Genomic DNA, 23,942 nt, shown 5'->3' on the forward strand with positions numbered 1-23,942 from the left:
TTGCCCCTCTTCCAGGCCAGCTCTCTGCTGTGGCCAGGGAGTGCAGTGGAGGATGGCCCAAGTCCTTGGGCCCTGCACCCCATGGGAGACCAGGAGAAGCACCTGGCTCCTGCCATCGGATCAGCGTGGTGCGCCGGCCGCAGCGCGCCGGCCGCGGCGGCCATTGGAGGGTGAACCAACGGCAAAGGAAGACCTTTCTCTCTATCGCTCTCTCTCACTGTCCACTCTGCCTGTCAAAAAAAAAAAAAAAAAAAAAAGAAAGAAAGAAAGAAAAAGAGAGAGAGAAAGAGAGAGATAAAATGTCAACCCAGATTATTATACCCTGCAAAGCTCTCATTTATGAATGAAGGTGAAATAAAGACTTTCCATAACAAACAGCAAAGAATTTGTCACCACCTGTCCAGCCCTACAAGAGTTGCTTAAGGATGTGTTGCACACAGAAACATGTTCATCACTACGAAAGAAGGTAAAGGTAAAAAATCTCAGTAAAAGTTCAAAGGAAATTCAAAGTAAAAAACAGAAATATTTTTGGAAAAATGGCAGGGTAAAGTCATTACTTATCAATAATCACCTTGAATGTAAATGGCTTCAACTCTCCAGTTAAAAGATAGGCTGAATGGATTAAAAAACAAAACCCATCTATTTGCTGCTTACAAGAAACACATCTCACCAACAAAGATGCATGCAAACTGAAAGTGAAAGGATAGAAAAAGATATTCCATGCTAACAGAAACCAAAAAAAGGTGGTGCAGCCATCCTAATATCAGATAAAATAAACTTTATCACAGAAAGTGTTAAAAGAGACAAAAAAAAAGGCACTGTGTAATGATTAATGGGATCAATTTAACAGGAAGATTTTGTAACTATTATAAACATATATGCACCTAATTACAGGGCACCTGGCTATTTAAAAGAAATCTTAAGAGATTTAAAAGGAGACATAGACTTAAATATAGTTGTAATAGGAGACTTCAATACTCCACTTTCAGCAATGGACAGATCAACCAGACAGAAAATCAGCAAGGAAACAGCAGATTTAATCAACACTGTAGACCAAATGGCCCTAACAGGTATCTACAGAACTTTTCATCCTACAGTTGCAGAATACACATTCTTCCCAGCAGTGCATGGAACTTTCTCTAGGATTGACCACATACTAGGCCATAATGCAAGTCTCAGCAAATTAAAAAAAAATTGAAATTTATTGGTAGAAAGGAACTGTAAATGTTTTTATATGCTTGGGTTTGAGTTTGCTGGTCAATCAAGCTTTAAGAGATGTTTCCAAATTCATGTTTCCTTAAAATTTATAGAAGGCATTGGACCTTCCAGTAAATGTTTTCATAAGTTGTTATTTAATAGTTGAAATTGCTTGGTAAATTTTCATTTGATACTGTTATTGTCAGTAAGCAATCTGGGAAGCCTGTCTTATTCCCTCATTTCTTTATTCTCTTCAAGATGGGAAACTGACTCTATACTGAAGAACTCTCCAGGATGTAGCTTGATTTTAGGATGTTATAAAAGAGATGGCTAACATTTTCTGCAATAGCATAGCCAAACTGAGAGCTTCCATTACCATTTTATGGCTAGATTTACTTTGCCAAGGGCACAGAAAATAGGCAAAACCTCTCTTTCAGACTAAACAAAAGGAGAAAAGTTTTAAAGTGAGGACATAGTTTTCCTCATGGCATTGTCTACCTCACAGAAAAACCACTATCAGAACATGCCTGTGACTATAGACTTCTAGTTTAGGCCACAAAGATTAGAGATGGGACTTGAGTACCCCCCACCCCTTGACTTGCATCCTCTGGTCTGCTTTAACAAAAACCAGGAGGAGATGAAAGCTATGTATCAGAAACAATGTAAAGATAGGTGGCAGGCCAATTAATGGCTGCTCTGCACAGTGATCTACTATCAAGGAGACCCAACAGGCCAGTCCACTGCATTGGTTTATATGGAAAGCCAGGGCTTCAGCAAAAGTCAGCTTATGAAGAGCCCTGGCAGCTCTTCCAGCCAAGAGTTGGGTCACTGGAAACAGAACTGCTCTGGAGTTGAAGGACTTCAAGTCAGAGACACAGACCTTGCTGGCTCTAAGCTGAAAAGCCCTTCACTCGGCCCAGCTTCCAAAGTAACCACCACTGCTAAGGGGATGGCCAAATAGGGTCAGCAACATTGCCAGCAGAACTGTAAATTTCCTGTTAGAGACACCACCTGCCTTCACCTGGCCGGCTCTCCTCCCAGGCCGGCTAGGTAATGGAAGTCAACAGGGTGCCTTCTCAAGAAGGTAACACCTCCCTTAGGATGTACTCCATGTGAAGAGATAGACAGATCTGGGCCTCATAACTGGCAAGGCCTTAAAGCCTACCAGATTATTACCAGGCCCCTTCTGTCAGTTTCTATTGACCTCTTAATTGGAAAACTTATTACTGGCTTAGACAGCACCTTTCTTCGGTCCTCCAGTGACTCTGTCCTTTGTTCTACACCCTGTCTATCACACTTAGGGCCTCATTCCTTGTAATCACAGCCTCTATTCTAACATCAATGGCTCTACTCCCAAAATCATACCATGCATTTTCTCGGATTATGGTGGAGCTTGTAACTGTAAAGTGGTATAATTCTGTATACATTCCTACAGATTCACTCCTAAGGGTATAGTTTAAAAACTTGTCATGGGACACCAAATCCCATTAAACTTGGTGGTCAAAATGCCATCTTAAAGTTAAAGTGAATTTATAGATAGGATTAAGTGTTAAAGAGATCATATAAATAGGATCAAGTATCTGGTAATTATAATAGATAGAATTACAAAGGAGAGAATGTCCAACATGAGAAGCAGTCCACACAGCAGATTCACAGAATGACAATCACTTGAAGTAACACTCTGACCTCAGAATCAGCCCTAAAGGCTTCCTGGTCTGGCTGAAAAGGCCATGAGAGCATTTCAGGCATGGAAAGCCAAGACACTGTGGCAAAAAATGTTCTACATGAAGGATCTTTGTAAGACCCCAGTGGAAAGAAGCAGCCATCAAAGAAGGGAGGAGAGAACTTCCACTTTGCTATGATCTCATCCAAATACTGACAGTTTGTGGACTCAAAAGGTTTCCATAGCCTAGGCAGCTCATGTCAAGAGCCTCCAGTGATTACTGATGTCATACAGGAGAGTGTTAGTTGTTAAATTAACAACAGAAGTCTCAGTGCACTAACACCCCATGCAGGACCTCTGTCCTCAATGAGTTTTATTGAGAGTTAACTGTAAAACCAGTTCTCAAACTGTGTGTGTGTATGTATGCACACACATGTGCAAACTGTTGAAATCTTAGTATAGAGTAGGTCTTCTGTATACAAAGTTAATTGAAAATGAATCTTAATGGAGAATGGGACTGGGAAGGGGAGATGGAAGAGGAGGGTTGGGAGTGTGGGTAGGAAGACTGGTATGGTAGGAAGAATAACTATATTCCTAAAGTTGTATTTATGAAATTTGTATTCCTTAAAAAATAAATTAAAAAAAAAAATTAGAAATTAAAGCAAAAAAAAACCCACTATCAGAAACATTATTTAGTCTTTTCTGGTAGAAGAATGAAACTAAGTGATTGTTTTACATCTTTGATCATTGATTGGCTGGTATTATCTATCCCTCTTCCAAACAAAATGTATAAGTATGTCTCTGCTAAGGCCAGCAAACCAAGAAACCTAAAATGATTATAATTAAAACTGTCCTTTAAATGGTTTGTTTAAAGAATGATAAGACCAAAATACACATTTGAGTGAAACAAACTACTTCACATCTGGACATAATAGAAATATTTTGCCCTCCTCACCTTATTCATGTTGTTTTCATCAACCACATCCTTGGATATATCCTGGATTATTTCTGGACACAAGATAAGAAGAATGATTTGTAATGGCCAAACTGCGGCTTTACGTTTGGTGCTTTCAGCAAAGCCATCCACCAAGTCAAACAGCTTTTCTGCGCACTCTACGTGAAAAATATAAACATTAAATGACATTATTAGATGAGAAGAAAATCCAGGGTTTAAAAGCCAGCACTATCCCAAGGTCACATTTATAAAATATAAACTTGCAAGTTCACTTAAACTACACACATTTACTCAGGAAAGCAGATAACCATCCTGTGTAAGAAGAGCTATGTTGATCCACCCTGGCAAAGTCCACAATGTAGAAATGTAGAAAGGCTGGCCTTGTGTTTAGTCTTAATGTGCAGGCCCTTATATAAAGTGCAAGGTACCCAAGCAACAGACTGGACAGCTCCTCAAAGAGCATTACCAAAGTTCTCCAGGAGTCTTTAATCTTTGTCATGCAACTGTGTCCTAAGAATTCTTTTATCATAGGTAAGAGTAGTATTCTTTACACACATATCCCTAAATATAAAATAAAACCTCAGAATACAAAAAGTGCTTCTCTACAACTAACAGCCATCAAATATCTAATCACAATTCTTAAAAGATTAGAGCTTCACTTCAAATTATCTATTTGCTCAAAGGTAGGGAAACGGTTGGAGGTAATTTAGAATAATAGAAAAACAGTAGTTCCTATTGACAAAAAGTTTATGGAAAACACAAATTATTAAAAAAAACTATACATGGATTTCAAATTTGAAAATAGAAGTAAAAGCACTTTTCAACAAAAATAACTTAGAAAGTGCTAAGTTTTTATCTCATAATTAAGAATCTCAAAGATTAAAAAAAAATATTATGCTTACCAGCCATATCAGTCTGTGGAATCTGGTACAGCTTTGTAAATTCATCTGGATAATTTTCTACCCAATTCCAAAATGCCTGCAAATAACCAAACATATATTTTTATATGAAGGCAGTAATCTTTTTCTTACTGTAAGTAAATAAAATGTCACAAACTTTTGGTTTTCATCATAAGCACACTGCAATGCATTTTTCCAAAAATTAAACTGAAACTCACTCAAGTCATTACTTTTTGATTCAAAATATTAAAGACAGTGAAATTTATAACCAAAAATGAAATTTTAACATGAAACAGGTGTAGCTTACCTTTTCCAAGCTATTTATAACAGCTAACTGTGCAACTTTCTTTAAAGCTTTAAATTTAAATGCTGTTTCTGAGGGGAAAAAAGACTTATTTTAGTTAATTCCACATTGATGAACACAAATATGAGTATAGTTCAGAGCTATTAGCAAAAATAACTTTCCTTTTATATACTACTTTTGTTCAAGTATTTTAAGCAGTGTAAGGGTAAAGACAATTAATATAAAACCCCAATTCAGTAGTTATGTCCAAAGACAAAACTCAAGAAAAAAGCCAACACCTTGAACTTCAAAGGTTTTGTGTTTGTTCCCTTTGTTTTGTTTTCAATAATTTCCTTTTTCAAAAGGGATAAAATACATGATCATGCAGAAAATTCAAAAAATACATAGGAGCCTAAAGGAAATTTAAAACATTATCCATGCTTCTACTGTTCAGAGCAATCACAACTGAGTTTGCCAAATTTTTCCCATCCTTACTACTGTGCATGCATGAGTGTACTTTTAAAAGTTCATAGAAAATGTGTATTATGAGAAAACTAAACATGCATTTTCAAGTTTTTCTGTACAAAAACAAGTTTTAGTTTCACTTTTTCATGAACTTTTCTGAAGCTCCCTCACATCTTCTTTTTACATGGAATTCTCAACTTTTTCTCCATCATTAAAAACTCTTCCAACTTAGGTTTTGATGGTTCTATATACAGAATTAGCTATTATCTGAACAACTGCAACATGCCAGATATTTTCAGGTTGATACATTAATATTTTCAAAATCTTAATGCTTTCAGAATATTACAGATGAGTCAACTGCATCTGAGATCTACTGAATGAATTAGTCTTCAAAGCTGTAGTCTTTTCAGTAAGTTGTGCTGTCTCAGTATAGTCACATCACTGTGTTAAGTCACTGGTTGTCAAATGCTTTCCTGGTCTACCACTATGTTATTTCACTATTATAAATGTTAGCTTACTATCATAACATTTATGTATTTCATTATTGAAATAACATTAATAAACAATTTTATATCCAAATATTTTTTGCACATTACTGATTATTTTGTTAAGGTAAGTAAGCATGCAGAAAAAGTGTCAAGTCAAACACATCAGTATTGGGGCTGGCACTGTGGCATACTGGGTAATGCCACCACCTGCAGTGCCAGCATCCCATATGAGTGCTGGTTTGAGTGCTGGCTGCTCCACTTCCAATCCAGCTCCCTGATAATGTCCCTGCGAAAGCAGAGGAAGATGGTCCAAGTGCTTGGGCCTCTGCACCCACGTGGAAGACCTGGAAGAAGTTCCTGGCTTGATCAGCCCAGCTTCAGCCACTGCAGTCATTTTGGAAGAGAACCAGTGGATTAGATCTCTCTCTCTCTCTCTCTCTGTGTCTGTAACAAGGAAGGAAGGAAGGGAGGGAAGGGGGAGGGGGAGGGGGAGGGGAGGGGAGGGGAGGGGAGGGGGGGAAGAAAAGAAGGAAGGGAGGGAGGGAGAGGGAGGGAGGGGGAGAGAGAGAAAGAAAGGAAGGGAGGGAGGGAAGGAGGGAGGGAGGGAAAGAGAAAGAGAAAGAGACAGAGAGAAAGAGGAAGGGAGGGAGGGGGAGGGGAAGAAAAGAAGGAAGGAAGGGAGAGGGAGGGAGGGAGGGAGAGACAGAGAGAGAAAGGAAGGAAGGAAGGAAGGAAGGAAGGGAGGGAGGGAGGGAGGGAGGGGGAGAGAGAGAGAGAGAGAGAGAGAAAACCTTTCTCTAAGAGATGAGTCCTTGAGTAACAAAAGCAATTATCTGAAGAAACTTCTAAATAGGAATTTCTTTTTCTGGATTTATAAATAGCACCTTGTTTTTCACATCAGTTTAAAAATATATCCTTTGAATTTTCTTTTGCTCACATTCTTCTTTCATTTCCACATAATAGCATTATACTTCAGTGTCTTTTTGTTTTGTTTAATCAATTGTACCTTTTTGAAATGTGTTTAACACAATCATCTATTCTCAATTCCAATGTATGTACCTTTTATTCAATTCTACAAGCTTCTAATTGGACATCCTACTCGTATCTCAAAATCAGAAGATCTAAAACTGAATTAGTCATTTTCCTCACCATGCCTTTCTGTACCATCAACCCTTCCTTCCCGCTGCTGCTTTAACCAGCATGCTCTGCACTATTTGGTGGTACCTCTCTAACCTCTTATTTAAGTTGCTTACCAAATGCTAGGTAGTCTACTTCCTAAATAGCTATCAAATTGGCTACTACCCTCATTACTGTCCTCTTACATTATTACAGAACTAAGTCCCAGAAGTCCATTAACCTTCTACCAAACCATTCTACAAAGTTCAAGCAAAGTAATGTGTCTAAAATAAAATATTGCTCAAGATATTCCCCACATTAAAGCTTTTTCATCACTTCCCACAGCCACTAATATAAAAACCTCATAAACCATAAGCACAACAGTGAGGCAGTTGAGTACTTTGGTTTTAGACATGGACAGATATGAACTGAATCTTGACAAGGACAATTACTAGCTCTAAGACCTAGGAAATGTCACTTAAGCCTGAGTTTCCTCATCTATACAATGAATAACAATACTAGCACTGCTTCACAGGGTTATTTTACAAATTGATGAGGAAGGTATAAAAATTACACAGCAATATACAAAAAATACAATAAATGTTGCTATGTTTTTATTAATGTGATCTCACCTATGTTCGCACCTTTATATTATGCTCTTTTCCAGTTAACATCTCGAACCCCAAATATATACTTCCTCTAACTTTATCCTTACCCTATGTAGTTATCATATTGTTTGGCAAATAATTTGCTAATAAAATACATGCCCATAACCTATGCTATGAGCTCCTTAGGGTCAGTTACTATACTTTATTAATCTTTGTAATCCCAGCATATAACATGTTTTCTTATACACAGTTTCCCTACAGATCCTGTTTAACGGAATTTAAAACATTACTATTTTTATTACTCATTATAGGAAGTTTCCATTCCTTTTACCATTGTAGCCTAGAGCTATTTTTGCTGATTTTTCACTTTATTATTTATTTTTTGAGAGGCAGAGAGACAAACACACACACATACACACAGAGAGACAGAGAGAGAAATAGAGAGAGAGACAGAGACAGAGAGAGAGACAGAGAGAGAGGTCAGTCTTCCATTCACTGGTTCACTCACCAAATAGCCACAATGTCCAGAGCTGGGCTGACCTGAAGCCAGGAGCCTGGAGCCTCTTCTAGGTCTCCCATGCAGGTGCAGGGGCCCAAGGACTTGGGCCATCTTCTACTGCTCTCCCAGGCCACAGCAGAGAGCTGGATCAGAAATGGAGCAACAAGGACTCAAACCAGTGCCCATACGGGATGCTGGCACTGAAGGTAGCAGCTTTACCTGCTATACCACAGCATTTATCAGCATGTGCTCTAAATTTACGTTCATGAGGAAGCTGCACTCAGTGGGGAAGTTACCTCAATGTAAAAGGAAGTCACTGGGTAGGCCCTGGCCTAGAAGTTCAGATGCTGGTTGTGACTCGCACACTGTATCAAGAGTGCATGGTTTGAGTCCTAGCTCCACTCTCAATTCCTGCTAATGAACACCCTGGGAGGCAACAGTTGATGGCTCAAATATTTAGGTTCCTGACCCTCACATGTGAGACCTGAAGTGAATTTCTAGCTCCTGGCTTTGACCTGTTTTGGCCTTACTCATTGCAGGTATTTGGAAAATAAATTAGTGGATTGGGAGATCTATCTTTTTCTGACTCTCAAATTTAAAAATAAGGTGGGGGTAGGAAAAAAAGAGAAGGAAGAGGAAGAAGAAAAGTCATTCATTTATCTGAAGAAGAAAAGAAAGTCATTCAATTATCAGAAGATGACAATGATGGTATTTATTTATTGGAAGAAGAAAGTTCAGTCATTTAGCCACACATTTGGTTGGGCAAGGAAAATCATCTCAGTTGATCACTACATATTGAACATTTGTACAAAAACTATTGTCTTAAACAAACACCTACTCTTAGGAAAACTGGAATAGATTTATTGCTAGAATGTCTCTGAATAATGAGAAACCATAAAATCCCATTTAAAATTTTTAATTTATTTCACAAAAGACATCTCAAAATTTTACCATTCAGTTCCTTAATTGCTCGGAGTTTAATGATAGATATTTAAATCTTGCTGACTTCAACAATGAAGAGCAGTTTACTATAATCTAGAACAAATAATAGCTAAAATGATCCATGTTTTCTTTTATCAATGTTACTAAAAATATATTTAACTGTTGCTTGGTTTTACAATGGTAAAGATCTAAAACAAAAAATTCTGAACAAGGGTAATATAAAGGGAACAGTTTTACATTATTTATCTGTATAAATACAACCTTTCTATATCTGTGGTGAAATAGTTAATAGCAAATTTAAAGAGAACTTAACAAGGCAATCAAAAATTACACTGCAGAATTACTGAAGTTTTCAAAGTTAACATAATTCAATCTCCATCTTTTACATTACTGACAATTCCTTCATCAAAACACAAAGTAAAATGAAATGTGAACTACACATGACAAGGTTTCATGTTCACATTAGCTGAGGTCCATAAACCTAAAGCCTTCTTCCCAAAGTTTTAAAATCACATATTAGGTGTTAAAATATCCCCATGGAGGACTCCTACTGACGTGTTCTATGAGGAAGCAAAACTGTCACTAAATTGCTAAAACACTTTATAATGCTGCAATAGCCAGTCAGTAAGAGCTGAAAATAGAAATGTCAGAAACCAGATCCCTGGGTCAATTCCACTTCTTGCTCTAAGATCAATCTCCTGGTTCATTCTGCACTAAAATGTTGACATCCTGCTAAAGACCATCTTCTTTAAGGACTACAATAACTAAACAGATAACCTTTATAAGTATAGCTCTGCTCAAGAGATCAAATTCCAGGAAAATTAAATAATAGCATCCTTGCATTTCCTTTATTAAAAGCAAAAATTGTGGTTGAAAAACTTTCCAGGGCCGGCACCGTGGCTCACTTGGCTAATCCTCCGCCTTTGGCACCAGCATCCCACGTGGGCGCAGGGTTCTAGTCTTGGTTGCTCCTCTTCCAGTCCAGCTTTCTACTGTAGCTCCGGAGTGCAGTGGAGGATGGCCCAGGTGCTTGGGCCCCTGCACCCACATGGGAGACCAGGAGGAAGAGCCTGGCTCCTGGCTTTGGACTGACCACAGCGCCGGCCATAGCAGCCATTTGGAGAGTGAACCAACAGAAGGAAGACCTTTCTCTCTGTCTCTATCTCTCTCACTGTCCAACTCTGTCAAAAAAAAAAAAAAAAAAACCTTTCCATTGCCAAGATTTACAATACTTTTCTTCTCTACAATATCATCTTCAAAGTTTCAAAAATTAGGGAATCATATGTATTACTGACCATTTTACAATGATCTTTATATGTATTACTGACCATTGTACAATGATCTTTATATTATAACAACCAATTTGGAGCCAGTTGTGTGGCACACCAGGTTAAGCCTGCCACTTGTAATGCTAGCATATCATATCAGAGCACCAGTTCAAGTCCCAGCTCTTCTCCTCTTGATCCAGCTTCCTGATAATGTGTCTGGAAAAAAAAAAAAAACAGAGAAAATGGCCCAAGTACTTGGGTCCCTGCCACTTAAATGGGAGACCAGAATGGAGTACCTGGCTCCTGGTTTCAGCCTGGCCCAGCTCAGGTCATTGGGTCATTGTAGCCATTTGGAGAGTGAACCAGCAAATGGAAGATCTCTCCCTGCCCCCCATTCTCCCACTCCCTGTCACTTTGCCTTTCAAATAAAGATTTCTTTAAACAGGTCTTCAAAGAGGGAGGTGCCTTTCTCTGAAGGGAGGAGAGAACCTCCACTTTGACTATGACCATGTCTAAACAAGATAAGAGTCGGAGAACTCAGGGGGCTTCCATAGCCTTGGAAACTCATAACTGGTGCATAGGGAGATTACTGATGCCATAAACAGGAGTGTCAATTTGTGAAGTCAACGGCAGGAGTCACTGTGCACTTACTCCTCATGTAGGATCTCTGTCCTTAACGTGCTGTACACTGAGGCTTAATGCTATAACGAGTACTCAAACAGTAAATTTCACTTTGTGTTTCTATGGGGGTTCAAACGATTGAAATCTTTACTTAATGTACACTAAACTGATCTTCTGAAAAAAAAAAAAAATTATCAATTCCCAACTTGACTCTCACTGGGATTAAACATGACAATAGGTCTGATCTGATTTCATCATCATTTAAAAAAAATCATCTATTATTTTTCACTTTATGTTTCTGTGTGGGAGCAAACTGTTGAAATACTTACTTAAGGTATGCTAGGCTGATCTTCTGTATATTAAGATAATCGAAAATGAATCTTGACGTGAATGGAGGGGGAGAGGGAGTGGGAAGGGGGGGGTTGTGGGTGGGAGGGACGGTACGGGGGGGGAAGCCATTGTAACACATGAGTCGTACTTTGGAAATTTATATTCATTAAATAAAAGATAAAAAAAAAAAAAGAAAAAAAAAAAGATTTCTTTAAAAAAAAAATCAATTCAATGTACTAGTTCAACACAATTACTACATCCATAATTCTAGCTTTTGACCCAGAGTGATTAATTTCAAATACATCAATTATTGAAACCTACCCTTCAGAAGTCGTTTTAATTTTGCACAATCCACATTGATATATTGTAACAATTCTATATCATGAACATCAACATTGTCTTCTGAACAAACAGTCAATTCTTGTAACCTGAAAAGAACCAAAAATAATTATCAGGTTAAGTCTTAGAACATTCTAATATTCTGATTTCAAGAGCTGTTTTCCCTCTAAAGATGAGTTCATGAAGATAGATATATATATATATATATATACATACATAACAAAAATGGAATAAATATTTCTTATATAACTCTACAGGAATACAATTTAAGGGAGATGATAAAATAAGCAGTGATAATCCAGTAAACTTAGGATTCCTATCTTTAAGAATGAGATACCTAAACAATATTCCCTATTTGGCTCTCTGGGAAAATTAGTTCGTTTCAGGATAGAGGCAGGAGATGTATAGGAGGAACCTTGGTCACTTTGAGCCTGAAAACAAGTTAACTATCAAAACTATCAGAGTTGTCAAAGATCATCCAGATAAGCATTTAAAAGGCCATACAACTGTTTAAAATGGAGTAATTTGAGCAAAAAAAGACTTAGGTCCACAACAACTGAAAACATATGCCAGGAATAATTAATACTGAAGAACAAATTCACAGGTAAACTCCTGCAGTTCTTAGGATATCAACTCATTCGGAAAATGAATAACTGGGGTGGGTGCTGTGGTACAACTAGTGAGTTAAGCTGCCACTTGTAATGCCTGCATCCCTATCAGAACGCCAGTTCAAGTCCTAGCTCCTCCACTTTCATCCAACTGCCTGCTAATGCAGCAGGTATTGACTCAAGTTCTCGGATCCTTGCCACCCACATGGGAGACCCAGATGGAGTCCCGGCTGCTCCTCTTCTGATCCAGCTCTCTACTATGGCCTGAGATAGCAGTGGAAGGTGGCCTAAGTCTGTGGACCCCTGCACCCATGTGGGAAACCTGGAAGAAGCTCCTGGCTTCGGATTGGCACAGCTTCAGCCATTGCAGCCATCTGGGGAGTGAACCATGGGATGGATGACCTCTCTCTGTGTCTCTACTTCTCTCTGTAACTCTTTCAAATAAATAAAATAATTTTTTAAAAATAAATAACCAACTCAGAAAGTAGCCATAGTGTATTCCTTATATAGACTGTATTGCAATATAACTGAATAAATAATAAAGCAGAAATGTTTTATAAAAATAGCAATTTAAAATTTAAGAATGAATTCTAGAATAAAAAATTTATCATTTTGCAGCCCCCAGCAAAATAATGGATCCAGGCACCGATCATCAGTGTAGGCATACATACAAATAAAAATTTTATGGGAAACTTCACAAGAAAAGGATAATATTTACAAGACCCAAACCAAACGATCTATCACAGCATCAAACTGGGATGACAGCACTGTTTTCTGATGAGACATAAGAATCTCACAGAGCATGTGAATGTATGCTTGTCCACCCGCAGGAATCCAGTCACAAACCCAGCCATCTACAGAATGTGGAAACTTTTACAAGGCAAATACAACCCAGTTCAACAAATAGCATGGAAAAAAATTGGGAAGGGACAGATAATAAATGATAGAGGGGCTGGTGCTGTGGCATAGCAAGCAGGTAAAGCCGTCTCCTGAAGTGCCGGCATCCCATATGGGCGCCAGTTTGAGTCCCAGTTGCTCCACTCTGAACCAGCTCTCTGCTATGTGGCCTGGGAAAGCAGTAGAAGATGGCCCAAGTCTTTGGGCCCCTGCATGCATGTGGGAGACCTGGAAGAAGCTCCTGGCTTCAGATCAGCCCAGCATAGCCATTGCAACCATTTGGGGAGTGAATCAGTGGATGGAAGATCTCTCTCTCTGCCTCTGCCTCTCTGTAACTCTGCCTTCCAAATAAATAAATAAATCTTTAAAAAAAAAAAAAAGAAATGATACAGATTAAGAGAGACTTACTAGAAACACCGATCAATTACAAACTATGAATAATTTTGCATCCTGATTTGAACAAATCAAATGAAGAGCCATTTTTTAAATGATAGGGAAAAATTAAATACAAACTTAGTAATAGATGATATTAAGGAATTTATTTTTTGCCAGGTGTGACCATGGTATTACAGTTACATTTTTAAAATCTATTATTAGAGCTATATACTGAAATACATGGAGGTAAAATATGCTAACTGGGGTGTGCATTAAAGTACTGAAGAAGGAGGGGAGAGATAAATCAAGAATCAAAGCATGCAAAAAGCTGAAACAGTTAAGATACATAGGGATTTGAAATACTATTCTCTCTGCTATGCAAATTTTTTTAAGTTTTCTACAATGAATTTTTTTTTAAGATTTATTTATTTGAAAGACAGAGTTACAGAGAGAGGCAGAGACAGAGAGAGAGGTCTTCACACCTCAGATGATCGCAACAACTGGAGCTGTGCTGATCGGAAGCCAGGAGCCAAGAGCTTCCCCTGGGGTCTCCCACGTGGGTGCAGGGCCCCAAGATCCTGGGCCATCTTCTACTACCTTCCCAGGCCATAGTGGAGAGCTGGATGGGAAGTGGAGCAGCCAGGACCAGAACTGGCACCCATATAGGATGCCAGCACTTTAGGCCAGGGCTTTAACCTGTTGCGTCACAGCACGCCAACCCCTTTACAATGAAATATTTAAAATTCCTATTTCAAACTAAAAATATAATAAAGTTTAATTTTATTAACTTATATTCATATAAATTAGACTTCAGAAACATGAATATTTTACCTACATTGACAGGATACATTTACTTTGCATTAAAAAAGTGGACAAGCCTTTTTTTTTATTTGCCTTTCCAGCTTGTACATGTATTTATATTATTTGTTTTTTTTTTTTTTTTTTGACAGGCAGAGTTAGACAGTGTGAGAGAGAGACAGAGAGAAAGGTCTTCCTTCTGTTGGTTCACCCCCCAGATGGCTGCTACAGCCGGTGTGTTGCGCCGATCTCAAGCTAGGAGCCAGGTGCTTCCTCCTGGTCTTCCATGCAGAGGCAGGGCCCAAGCACTTGGGCCATCGTCCACTGCCTTCCCAGGCCACAGCAGAGAGCTGGACTGGAAGAGGAGCAACTGGGACAGAATCCGGCGCCCCAACCGGAACTAGAAACCAGGGTACCAGCGCCACAGGTGGAGGATTAGCCAAGTGAGCTGTGGCACCGGCCAATGTATTTGTATTATTATTTGATCCTCCTTCAAAAGAGATTCTAAGTTCATAAGATTAAAAGCTTTCTAGGGACTTGCATTGTGGCACAGTGGGTTAAGCTGCTGCCTGCCACACTGGTATCCTATATGGGTTCCAAGCCAGCTCCTTGTTAATATGCCTGGGAAAGTAGCAAAAGATGGCACAAGTACTGAACCCCTGCCACCTATGTGGATGACGTAGATTGAGTTCAGGACTCCTGACTTCAACCTGGCTCAGCCCTGCCTTTCAAATAAATGAATAAATCATTAAACAAACATACAAAAAAAAGCCTTCTAAATCCAAAACTTCTCTTACATTGAATATAAACTTATCAGAAATAAAGAAAAAATTAACACTTAACAAATGTGTAGATGTTTTTTCATTGATAAAGAAATTCACTTAAGCCTCAATAAAAATAATTCAAATTTCCTTCCATTTTGCACTAACACCAAAAAGATTAGACTCTCAAAAGCTGTTTTCACTAGCCTATTAAATTGTGCCACCCAATAAGATTTACTCATTATTTCAATTAATAGAAATCAGAGAAAGATAAACAGGACAAAGGAATTACTAGTTCCTATAAACACAACAAAAGAGAGAAGTGGTGAAAAAGCACTTATTCATAATATTAACTTGAATTCTAACTAGTGCGGTTTTTTTATGATTTTTATTTTTATCTGAGAGGCAGCAGTACAAAGAGAGGGAGAGACAAAGAGAAAGTTCTTCCACCCACTGTTTCACTCCCCAAATGACTGCAGTGGACACAGCTGGACCAATCTGAAGCCAGAAGCCAGGAGCTTCTTCTTCCAAGCCTCCCACATGGGTCCAGGGTCCCAAGTACCTGAGCCATCTTCTACTGCTTTCCCAGGCCATAGCAGAGAGCTGGATTGGAAGAGGAGCAGCTAGGACACAAACCCACATCCAAACGGGATGTCAATGCCAGCACGGCAGGCAGAGGCTCAGGCTATTATGCCACAGCACCAGCCCTTCTAGAGCAGCTTAAAATGATCTTATTATCACATTAAATCTTCAGGTGATAAAAATGAAATCAACTGTATTTCTTTTCAAATTTCTCATTTCACTCACTTTAGCCTCTATCAGCCTAAAACTAGCATTAAAAGTTTTCTAACCACTTACACTAAAGCACTGGTATCAGGGTGAGAAAAGATTAGCAGTTCAAGCTGGGAATAAGAAGATCCTCAACGCTCATTTACATACTAAACATTCCGTAGCTGCCACAAAGAGCTTAGAAACATGGAGGATGCATCCTTAGAAAACACAACATAGTCAGCAACACTAACTTTTGAAGAACTGACTTGTGGTTTGTGAAAACTGGAAGGAAAGTTAGACCCCCTCTACAGACCAGTTATTACATAGGGACATGTTGTGATGCTCAAATGCCATCTCTGAAGCACAGACATAAAATGAGGGATAGACTGAGCGAAAGAAACGAAGGTAGAAACCCAACACTACAACATCCAGAAAGGCCAAGGGGACTGAACAACACAGAGATGTCTTCACACGCACAGAAACCAAGGAAAACGCTACCCACCCACCCAGCTTCAGAAGCAGAGGAAACTGGACACCAGAGTAAGGGCATAGTCTCACGCTGCAACCAAAGACATATGAACATAAAGGAGGTTTTTATCTCCCTAACCGAGGAGTTTGGGGCTTAACACCCACACTGGACTGGAAAAAGCCTTCACACTGATGATGCAGGGATCAGAACTTGGGGCACTGCACAGAACACAACACCCCAAAGTTCATGAATAGTTTATGGGATACCCTCCCAAAAAGAAGAAATAAAATCAACCAGTACAAAGAAGTTTATCTGCTCTGCCTGAGCTTTGAATAGGGGAAAAAAGTGGCTTAAAGCTGTTACTTTATAAGGGTGTAGGGTCCAAATGTATACTAGTCATAATGCCTGAGGATGAGAAATTAAAAAAAAAAAAAAAAAAAAAAGGTTAGAGCTGGATACCACACCTAGCAAAATTATCACTGGAAAACTCCCATAGCTCAGGAAAAAAGATTCCCAAAGAAAATACAGATCACACTAAAGATAGATTTGCAATCACAGATAACAAAACAGAAAGAATTCACTGAATAAGAGTAAATTGTGGGGCCTGGTGTTGAGGCATAGCAAGTAAAGCCACATACAGGCATCAGTTCCAGTCCTGACTGCTCCACTTCCAATCCAGCAACCTGCTAACAAGCCTGGGAAAGCAGCAGCAGATGGCACAAGTCCTTGGGCCCCTGTACCCAAGTGGGAGAACTGGAAAGAAGCTTCTGGCTTCAGCCTGGTCCAGCTCTGACCATTGTGGCCATTTGGGGAGTGAACCAGTAGATGGAAGATCAATCTCTATAACTACCTTTTAAATACATAAATAAATCTTTTAAAAATGTGAATTGTATATAAGAAAAATTTAACAGTATTAAAGAGAATATTAAGTGTGCTTTAAATGATGAAAAACATAAATCAAAAACTATTTTAAAAGATTAAGAAATCATTTTTGAAAGTAGATTTGTGGGACCAGTGCTGTGGTGTAGCAGGTAAAGCAACCGCCTGCAGTGCTGACATCCCATATGGGCACTGGTTCAACTCCTGGCTACTTCACTTCTGATCCAGCTCTCTGCTATCACCTGAGAAAGCAGCAGAAGATGGCCCAAGTCCTTGGGCCTCTGCACCTGCGTAGGAAACCCAGAAGAAGCTCCTGGCTTCTGGCTTTGGATCGGCACAGCTCCAGCTGTTGCATCTGGGGAGTGAACCAGCAGATGAAAGACCTCTCTCTGCCTCTGCTTCTCTGTAGCTCTTCCTTTCAAATAAGTAAATAAAATAAATCTTTTTTTTTAAGAGTAGACTTATAAAGACCAAATAACTTTTAAAGTCACTAAGTCTGCTGCTTCTGGAAGGGCACTTCCTGACAAAACAGCTACATCTAGTGCAGTTGTACAGTAATTCTGTGGAGAAACCTGTTCATCTTCTACATCAAAGAGCACAGAACATGGTATACTTTAGCAGATTAAAAAATCCATCATAAGATCTAGAGCCTATCTTCCCCTAAAGAAAAAGACAGAAATACATGTATAAAAAGCAAACCTCAAGGGCAGACCTCTGGTCTGGTGGTTTAGGCACCAGCTGGGATGCCCACATCCTGTATCAGAATGTCAGAGTTGAAGCCCCAGCTCTTCGCCTGCTTCCAGCCTCTTGTTAATGCACACCCTCGAAGGCAGCAGTTGATGGCTGATGTGGTCCTGCCACCCACATGGAAGACTAGGATTGAGTGTCTACCTCTTGGCTTCAGCCTGGCCTAGTCTCAGCTACTGTGGGCATTCAGGGAGGGAAAAAGCGGGTGGAAGCTTGCTCTCTGTCTCTATGTGCTTCTCAAATAAAATACACATAAATCAAATATAAAAACAAAAAATCTAAAAGGACAAACATTTGTTGGCAAGGATAATAGTTAAGCTTAAAACATCTTCATAACACTGATCCATCTATTATATATAAAATATATGATCAATCTTCAGAAAAAAAACTGTCATTTAAGTAACATATTTTTAAGGGCCTACTGCTATGACATAAGATGCCTCCACCTAAATTAAACCATCATAATGGTCTTTTAGGTCAGTGATCCGTGAACAAGATCAGCTCCTATTTCTGACACTAGCTAAATGAAAAGGCAAATACAGCTGTGTGAAACATGTTATTTCATAGATCCCATTTCTGAGCAGTCTGCCCCCTGAAAACTAAGGAAACTTTAGACAACTGATATTCTGACAATAGACAGTGAACTGGAGTCATGAAATAAAGGAAAGTTGTCTATTTTCACATGTACTAGTACTGTACAATGCCCAATAAGCAAAACACTTGATGACTAGAAAATTTCTAGAGTTTTCAAAGGTGGCATACTTATATTTTACTCAGCTACTAACTCAGAAGTAGGTTAAAACACATTTCACTCTTTTGATCATTTTCTACCTTCAATACAAGATTGTTTCAATGAGGCTGGTCTAGTAGTTACCTCAATGGAAAAAAGTTTTGGTTTTGTGGGTTAGCTTGTTTTGTAATCATTTCCCAGCTTCCCATTCCCTAACAACTTATTACTTTGCTGGTTAAATCAGTGTACTATTACTCAGAATACAGAATGTTAATACAGTTCATGGAAACACTGTTCTATCATATGAATGTTACCCAAAATTATCAATCATATACCATTAAATAAAATTTTAATTTTCCTTGGTTCAGGAATTCTGTTAAAGTTGAAAAATACTGTTGCCTAGCAACAAAATTATAGAAATATAATTTTATTTATTATTTTTTTTTGACAGGCAGAGTTAGACAGTGAGAGAGAGAGGAGTGAGAGACAGAGAGAAAGGCCTTCCTTTTCCGTTGGTTCACCCCCCAAGTGGCTGCTATGGCTGGCGCACTGCACCGATCCAAAGCTAGGAGCTTCCTCCTGGTCTCCCATGCGGGTGCAGGGCCCAAGCACTTGGGCCATCCTCCACTGCACTCCCGGGCCACAGCACAGAGCTGGACTGGAAGAGCAACCAGGACAGAATCCGGCCCCCGACCGGAACTAAAACCCAGGGTGCTGGTGCTGCAGGCAGAGGATTAGCCTAGTAAGCTGCGGCACTGGCCAGAAATGTCATTTTCTATTAAAAAGATCACAGGATTTTGAAGTTAACTTAATTCCCCAAAACACCATGGCACAAATTCTCAAGTTATAGTACACATTCTCATTCTCACTTATTGGAAAACAAATCAATTAGTCAATTTGACCAACTCAAGTCCATTATTCACAGAATCAAAAATGTAGGCACCAATAAGCAGATCATTTTAATATCCTGTATCAATCTTCAATTCACTAAATTGCTAAGGGATTTGTGTTATACTTCCTATTTTGTAATAATTAAGAACTCATTTAACTTTATTTGTACGAGAAACCACAACATTTATACAAAATGAAGTTCCAAAGTTATTTGCTAATCTCAGGATTCTACCCCACAGGTACCATCTAGGCTCTATCTGTAGTAAATCACAAGTAACACTCACAAAATGATTTTGAATCATTAATTAAAGCTTAAATTATATTTTTGATATGTTTCTTGAAATATATTTATTTAATTATTTTCACTTTATTTGAAAAGCAGAGGGAGAGAGAGACATCTTCCATTCGCTGGCACTCCCCCATCGCTAGCAATAGCCAGGGCTAAGCCAGGCCAAAGCCATGTGGGTAGCAGGCACCTAGGAACCTGAGCCAGAATCTGCTGCATCCCAGGGTATGCATTCCCAGGGAGCTTGGGACTTGACCCAGGCACTACCATATGAGATGCAAGCATCCCAAGCAACCTTTTTTTTTTTTTTTTTTTAAGATTTATTTATTTGAAAGTCAGAGTTACACAGAGAAGGAGAGGCAGAGAGAGAGAGAGGGCTTCCATCTGCTGGTTCACTCCGCAGTTGGCTGCAACAGCTGGAGCTGCGCTGATCTGAAGCCAGAAACCAGGAGCTTCTTCCCAGTCTCCCACGCGGGTACAGGGGCCCAAGCACTTGGGCCATCTTCTACTGCTTTCCCAGGCCATAGCAGAGAGCTGGGTCATGAAGTGGAGCAGCCGGGACTCAAACCAGCGCCCATATGGGATGCTGGCACTGTAGGTGGCAGCTTTACCTGCTACACCACAGCACTGGACCCCCAAGCAACTTCTTAACCATTGCACCAAATGTCTGCCCATACAATAAAATTGTAAGGCATACAGTATTTAGTATACAAAGGATTTTATCAAAATATGGCTAAAACAGAAGTACAGATATACAACTGGTATAATGAAACTATACAGATTCTGAAGCCAGACTGAGAAATTTGAGGTCCTGTCTCATTAGGCATATCTCCTTAACTCTATGGGATCCTAGTTTGCTTACCTGCAAAAAGGAGCAAATATCGGCTACCTCCCAAGGTTACTGTCAGGATAGGACAGCATAGTATATGCTGAAAATATTCAATAAATGAGAGAGTGGTACATACACTTAACACATTGGTACATACAGTTAGCACGCAGCCCACTTTCTGCTGCATGCTACTTTGCAATTATGTGGATTTATACACTAACCTGGTTGAAATTCGACTAAAGACTGCATTGAAGTTGTTGCAGCTGAGAGAAAATAAAACCCCAGAGGCAGAATTCCGAAGTTCAGCTGCATGCTGGTTTCCTTCACGACAGGTGTGAAGAAAATGGCAGATTTCTGGCAGCAACTGTTTAACCAGCATCGTCTCATCTAATCTCATTGTATCCTTTGGTTGCTAAAATACAAATCACATAATTCTAAATCCTTCTTAATTTTACCTGTAAACATTCTTATGAAAATTTTCTAACACACAGAAGAGCTGAAAGAGAAAAATAAACACCCATATATCCATCATCTCCATCCAATGGTTAACATTTCTTCATATTTGTTACTTCTATCTATAGGTAGTCTAACAAAAAAAGCACAGTTCCATCCTTCACCCTGTAATCACAACTATAGTCCATTCTCCCAGTCAGTCTCACTAGTGCCCCACTCCTGTTGGCTCCCTTAGTCATCAAATAAGCACTTCCTTCCCTTCCTGGGAATTCTTAGTTTGCTGAGTTCTAAATAAATTTGTCACAGTGCAGTCACCAATGAGTATGAGTAATCTGTCTTAACACCCAGATAAATTCTTTGGTGGGCGATCACACCTGCCTTTGTGCAGGCTGACCAAAACAGGTATTGCTTACTAGGAATAATTTTGTTTGGGTTGAATCATCTCAAAATAAGTTATAAACATAATACTATTTCTATATACATACTTCAATATCTCTTAAAGTTAAGGGCTTTTCCCAATATAATTTCAATTCAAGTAACACACTACAGAAAAATAAACAGCTCTTTTGTATCATCCAATATCCAATCTGTATTCAAATTTCAGAACTTCCCCCAAAACATCTTTTATGTTTGTAGCTTTTTTAAAAATTTCAACCAGGATTCAAACAAGGTTCAGATTGCAGCATGATGGTTATATTCCTTTAGTTACTGTATTCTTCAGCAGTCCCCACACATTACTTTTATTTTCCATGAAATGACTTAAAAATTGCACCAGCTGTCTGACAGAATATTCCATATTTTTGCTTTGATTCTTTCCTAGACATGAAACTTGTTACTATCTTTTATGTAAGCTGGAATTTAAGCTGAGTAGTCTGATTGGATTCAGGTTAAACACTTTAAGCAATTCAGCACAGTTCATATTACACCACATGAGGAGCACAAGATGTCAGGTGGTCCCTTATTAATGACACTAAGTTTGAGAACTTTGGGGTTAATACTGAGATCTCTACTTTGCAAAATAAATACAATTAACAAATAGCCAACAGATAAACTATCCTGAAAATACACTGTTCCACCTCATTATTTCACTCAACAAATGTGGATTCCATATATGAATATCAATTCTGATGATACTGAGAAAGATGGCAAAAAAAAAAAAACACAAAAATCTGTACAACTGTGTGCTATACTTGATTCTGTGATTTTTTGCATACAGACTAACAGAACAATATAGATGTGGAAACTAATGTCAATTAATAAATAAAAGTCAGAAAAGTATTACATGTTTCAAATAACGCATTAAGATTCCTCAGATTCTAAAAAATTTTATGGTATTAATAAGTATTCTCTTTTGCATACTATTTCAACTAGTAACAGACACATGTACATGTAGACTAAGTTCTTAAACTGCCTCAACTTATTCTGATCTAAAAATGAGAATCAAGAGACATCCACAAAATCACGGATGGCAACTCAAGAAAACAACTGTTCAATAATATGATGAGCAGTATTTTTAAACTGTAAATTTAATTTTTTAAAATACATTTTCAATAGTAGAGCAAAGCAAGATAATACATATTTTACGCATCATATAAGTTGTGCCATGTCCACTTATTAGCATTTCAGTTCCAGGATATTTCCAAAGAGAATTAAATCAAACAGGGGCCAGTAATATCTGATCATCATCCAAAATGTATTTACCATTACACTCACAAATGTCAGTGGAGAAAATCTGTGGAACTGAAACAGGCAACAAGCCACACTAACATCATTCAATAATGGTGTAGTTAATATGCTAGTAATTCACAAAACACTGCAAAGTACTGATTTGAGAGAGAGGTTTAAAAATCACCCACCATCTCAACTCCATCATCCGTTTAATAACTCTTTTGCTTCATTTTGTAAATGAACAACAGCATATCACAAATTAACAGCACCAAACTAAAACAATTCACTCATTCTCAATTTAAGTAGGAACTTAGCATTCCACAATTTTAGAATATGGCCAAAAGTCAACTTAAGAGTTTAAAATATTATGCATAGACTTTGTGGCCAATAGGCTTGACTAGGATACATATTTTGTGAATATATTATTTTTCCAACTCCTTACCCCAACCCTTCCTCAAACACTTCTGCCCATTCCCTCTCTTCTCACCATATGATCAGTCCTCACATATTCAAGTCCCTTGCATCAAGTTTCCTATAAAGAACTGTAAGATATATGGAAGAGATAAAAGAAAAATTCTGAATTTTATGCCAAAGGAAGACAGAATATAAGAAATCAGTTCACTCTAATACACATGGAATAAACAGATCTTTAAAATCAAGTATTTTTGTATTTCTAAGACTATAAACTCCCACCATGTACCAAGAAGAATTAGAGCGATTTAAATCTAGAAACACTTTTTTAATTTATTTTTTAAGGAATACAAATTTAATAAGTACAACTTTAGGGATATAGTTACTCTGTCCACCAGACCTGCCCTCCCACCCACACTCCCACCCTTCTTCCTCCTCCCTCTCTCCGTCCCAGTCCCATTCTCCATTAAGATATATTTTCACGGGGGGTGGGAGGAAGCCAATGTAGTCCATAAGCTGTACTTTGGAAATCTATATTCATTAAATAAAAGTTAAAAAAAATATATTTTCAGTTAACTTTGTACACAGAAGACCAACTCTATACTAAGTAAAGATTTCAACAGTTTGCACACACACACACACACACAAATTTTTGAGAACTAGTTTTATAGTTAACTGTCATAATACAACTCACTG

At 38.5% G+C, this 23,942-nt stretch overlaps 1 protein-coding gene across 9 annotated transcripts in view; it reads right to left on the reverse strand.

The window, feature by feature from the left end:
* Positions 1 to 23,942, reverse strand: part of NF1 (neurofibromin 1) — a 299,237-nt gene that overhangs the window by 204,801 nt on the left and 70,494 nt on the right. For 8 of the 9 annotated variants that reach the window (XM_070061094.1, XM_070061092.1, XM_051825441.2 and 5 more), the window contains exons 4-8: positions 20,936 to 21,126; positions 11,656 to 11,762; positions 5,022 to 5,089; positions 4,718 to 4,793; positions 3,816 to 3,973 (exon numbers count right to left, since the gene is read on the reverse strand). In XM_070061094.1, the coding sequence (XP_069917195.1) occupies positions 3,816 to 3,973; positions 4,718 to 4,793; positions 5,022 to 5,089; positions 11,656 to 11,762; positions 20,936 to 21,126 (600 nt within the window). Of the gene's footprint in view, positions 1 to 3,815; positions 3,974 to 4,717; positions 4,794 to 5,021; positions 5,090 to 11,655; positions 11,763 to 20,935; positions 21,127 to 23,322; positions 23,378 to 23,942 lie in introns of all 9 variants that reach the window. The other variant, XM_070061095.1, reaches the window with a different exon arrangement.

This window comes from Oryctolagus cuniculus, chromosome 17 (assembly GCF_964237555.1).
Source record: "Oryctolagus cuniculus chromosome 17, mOryCun1.1, whole genome shotgun sequence".
Taxonomy (NCBI): Eukaryota; Metazoa; Chordata; class Mammalia; order Lagomorpha; family Leporidae; genus Oryctolagus; species Oryctolagus cuniculus.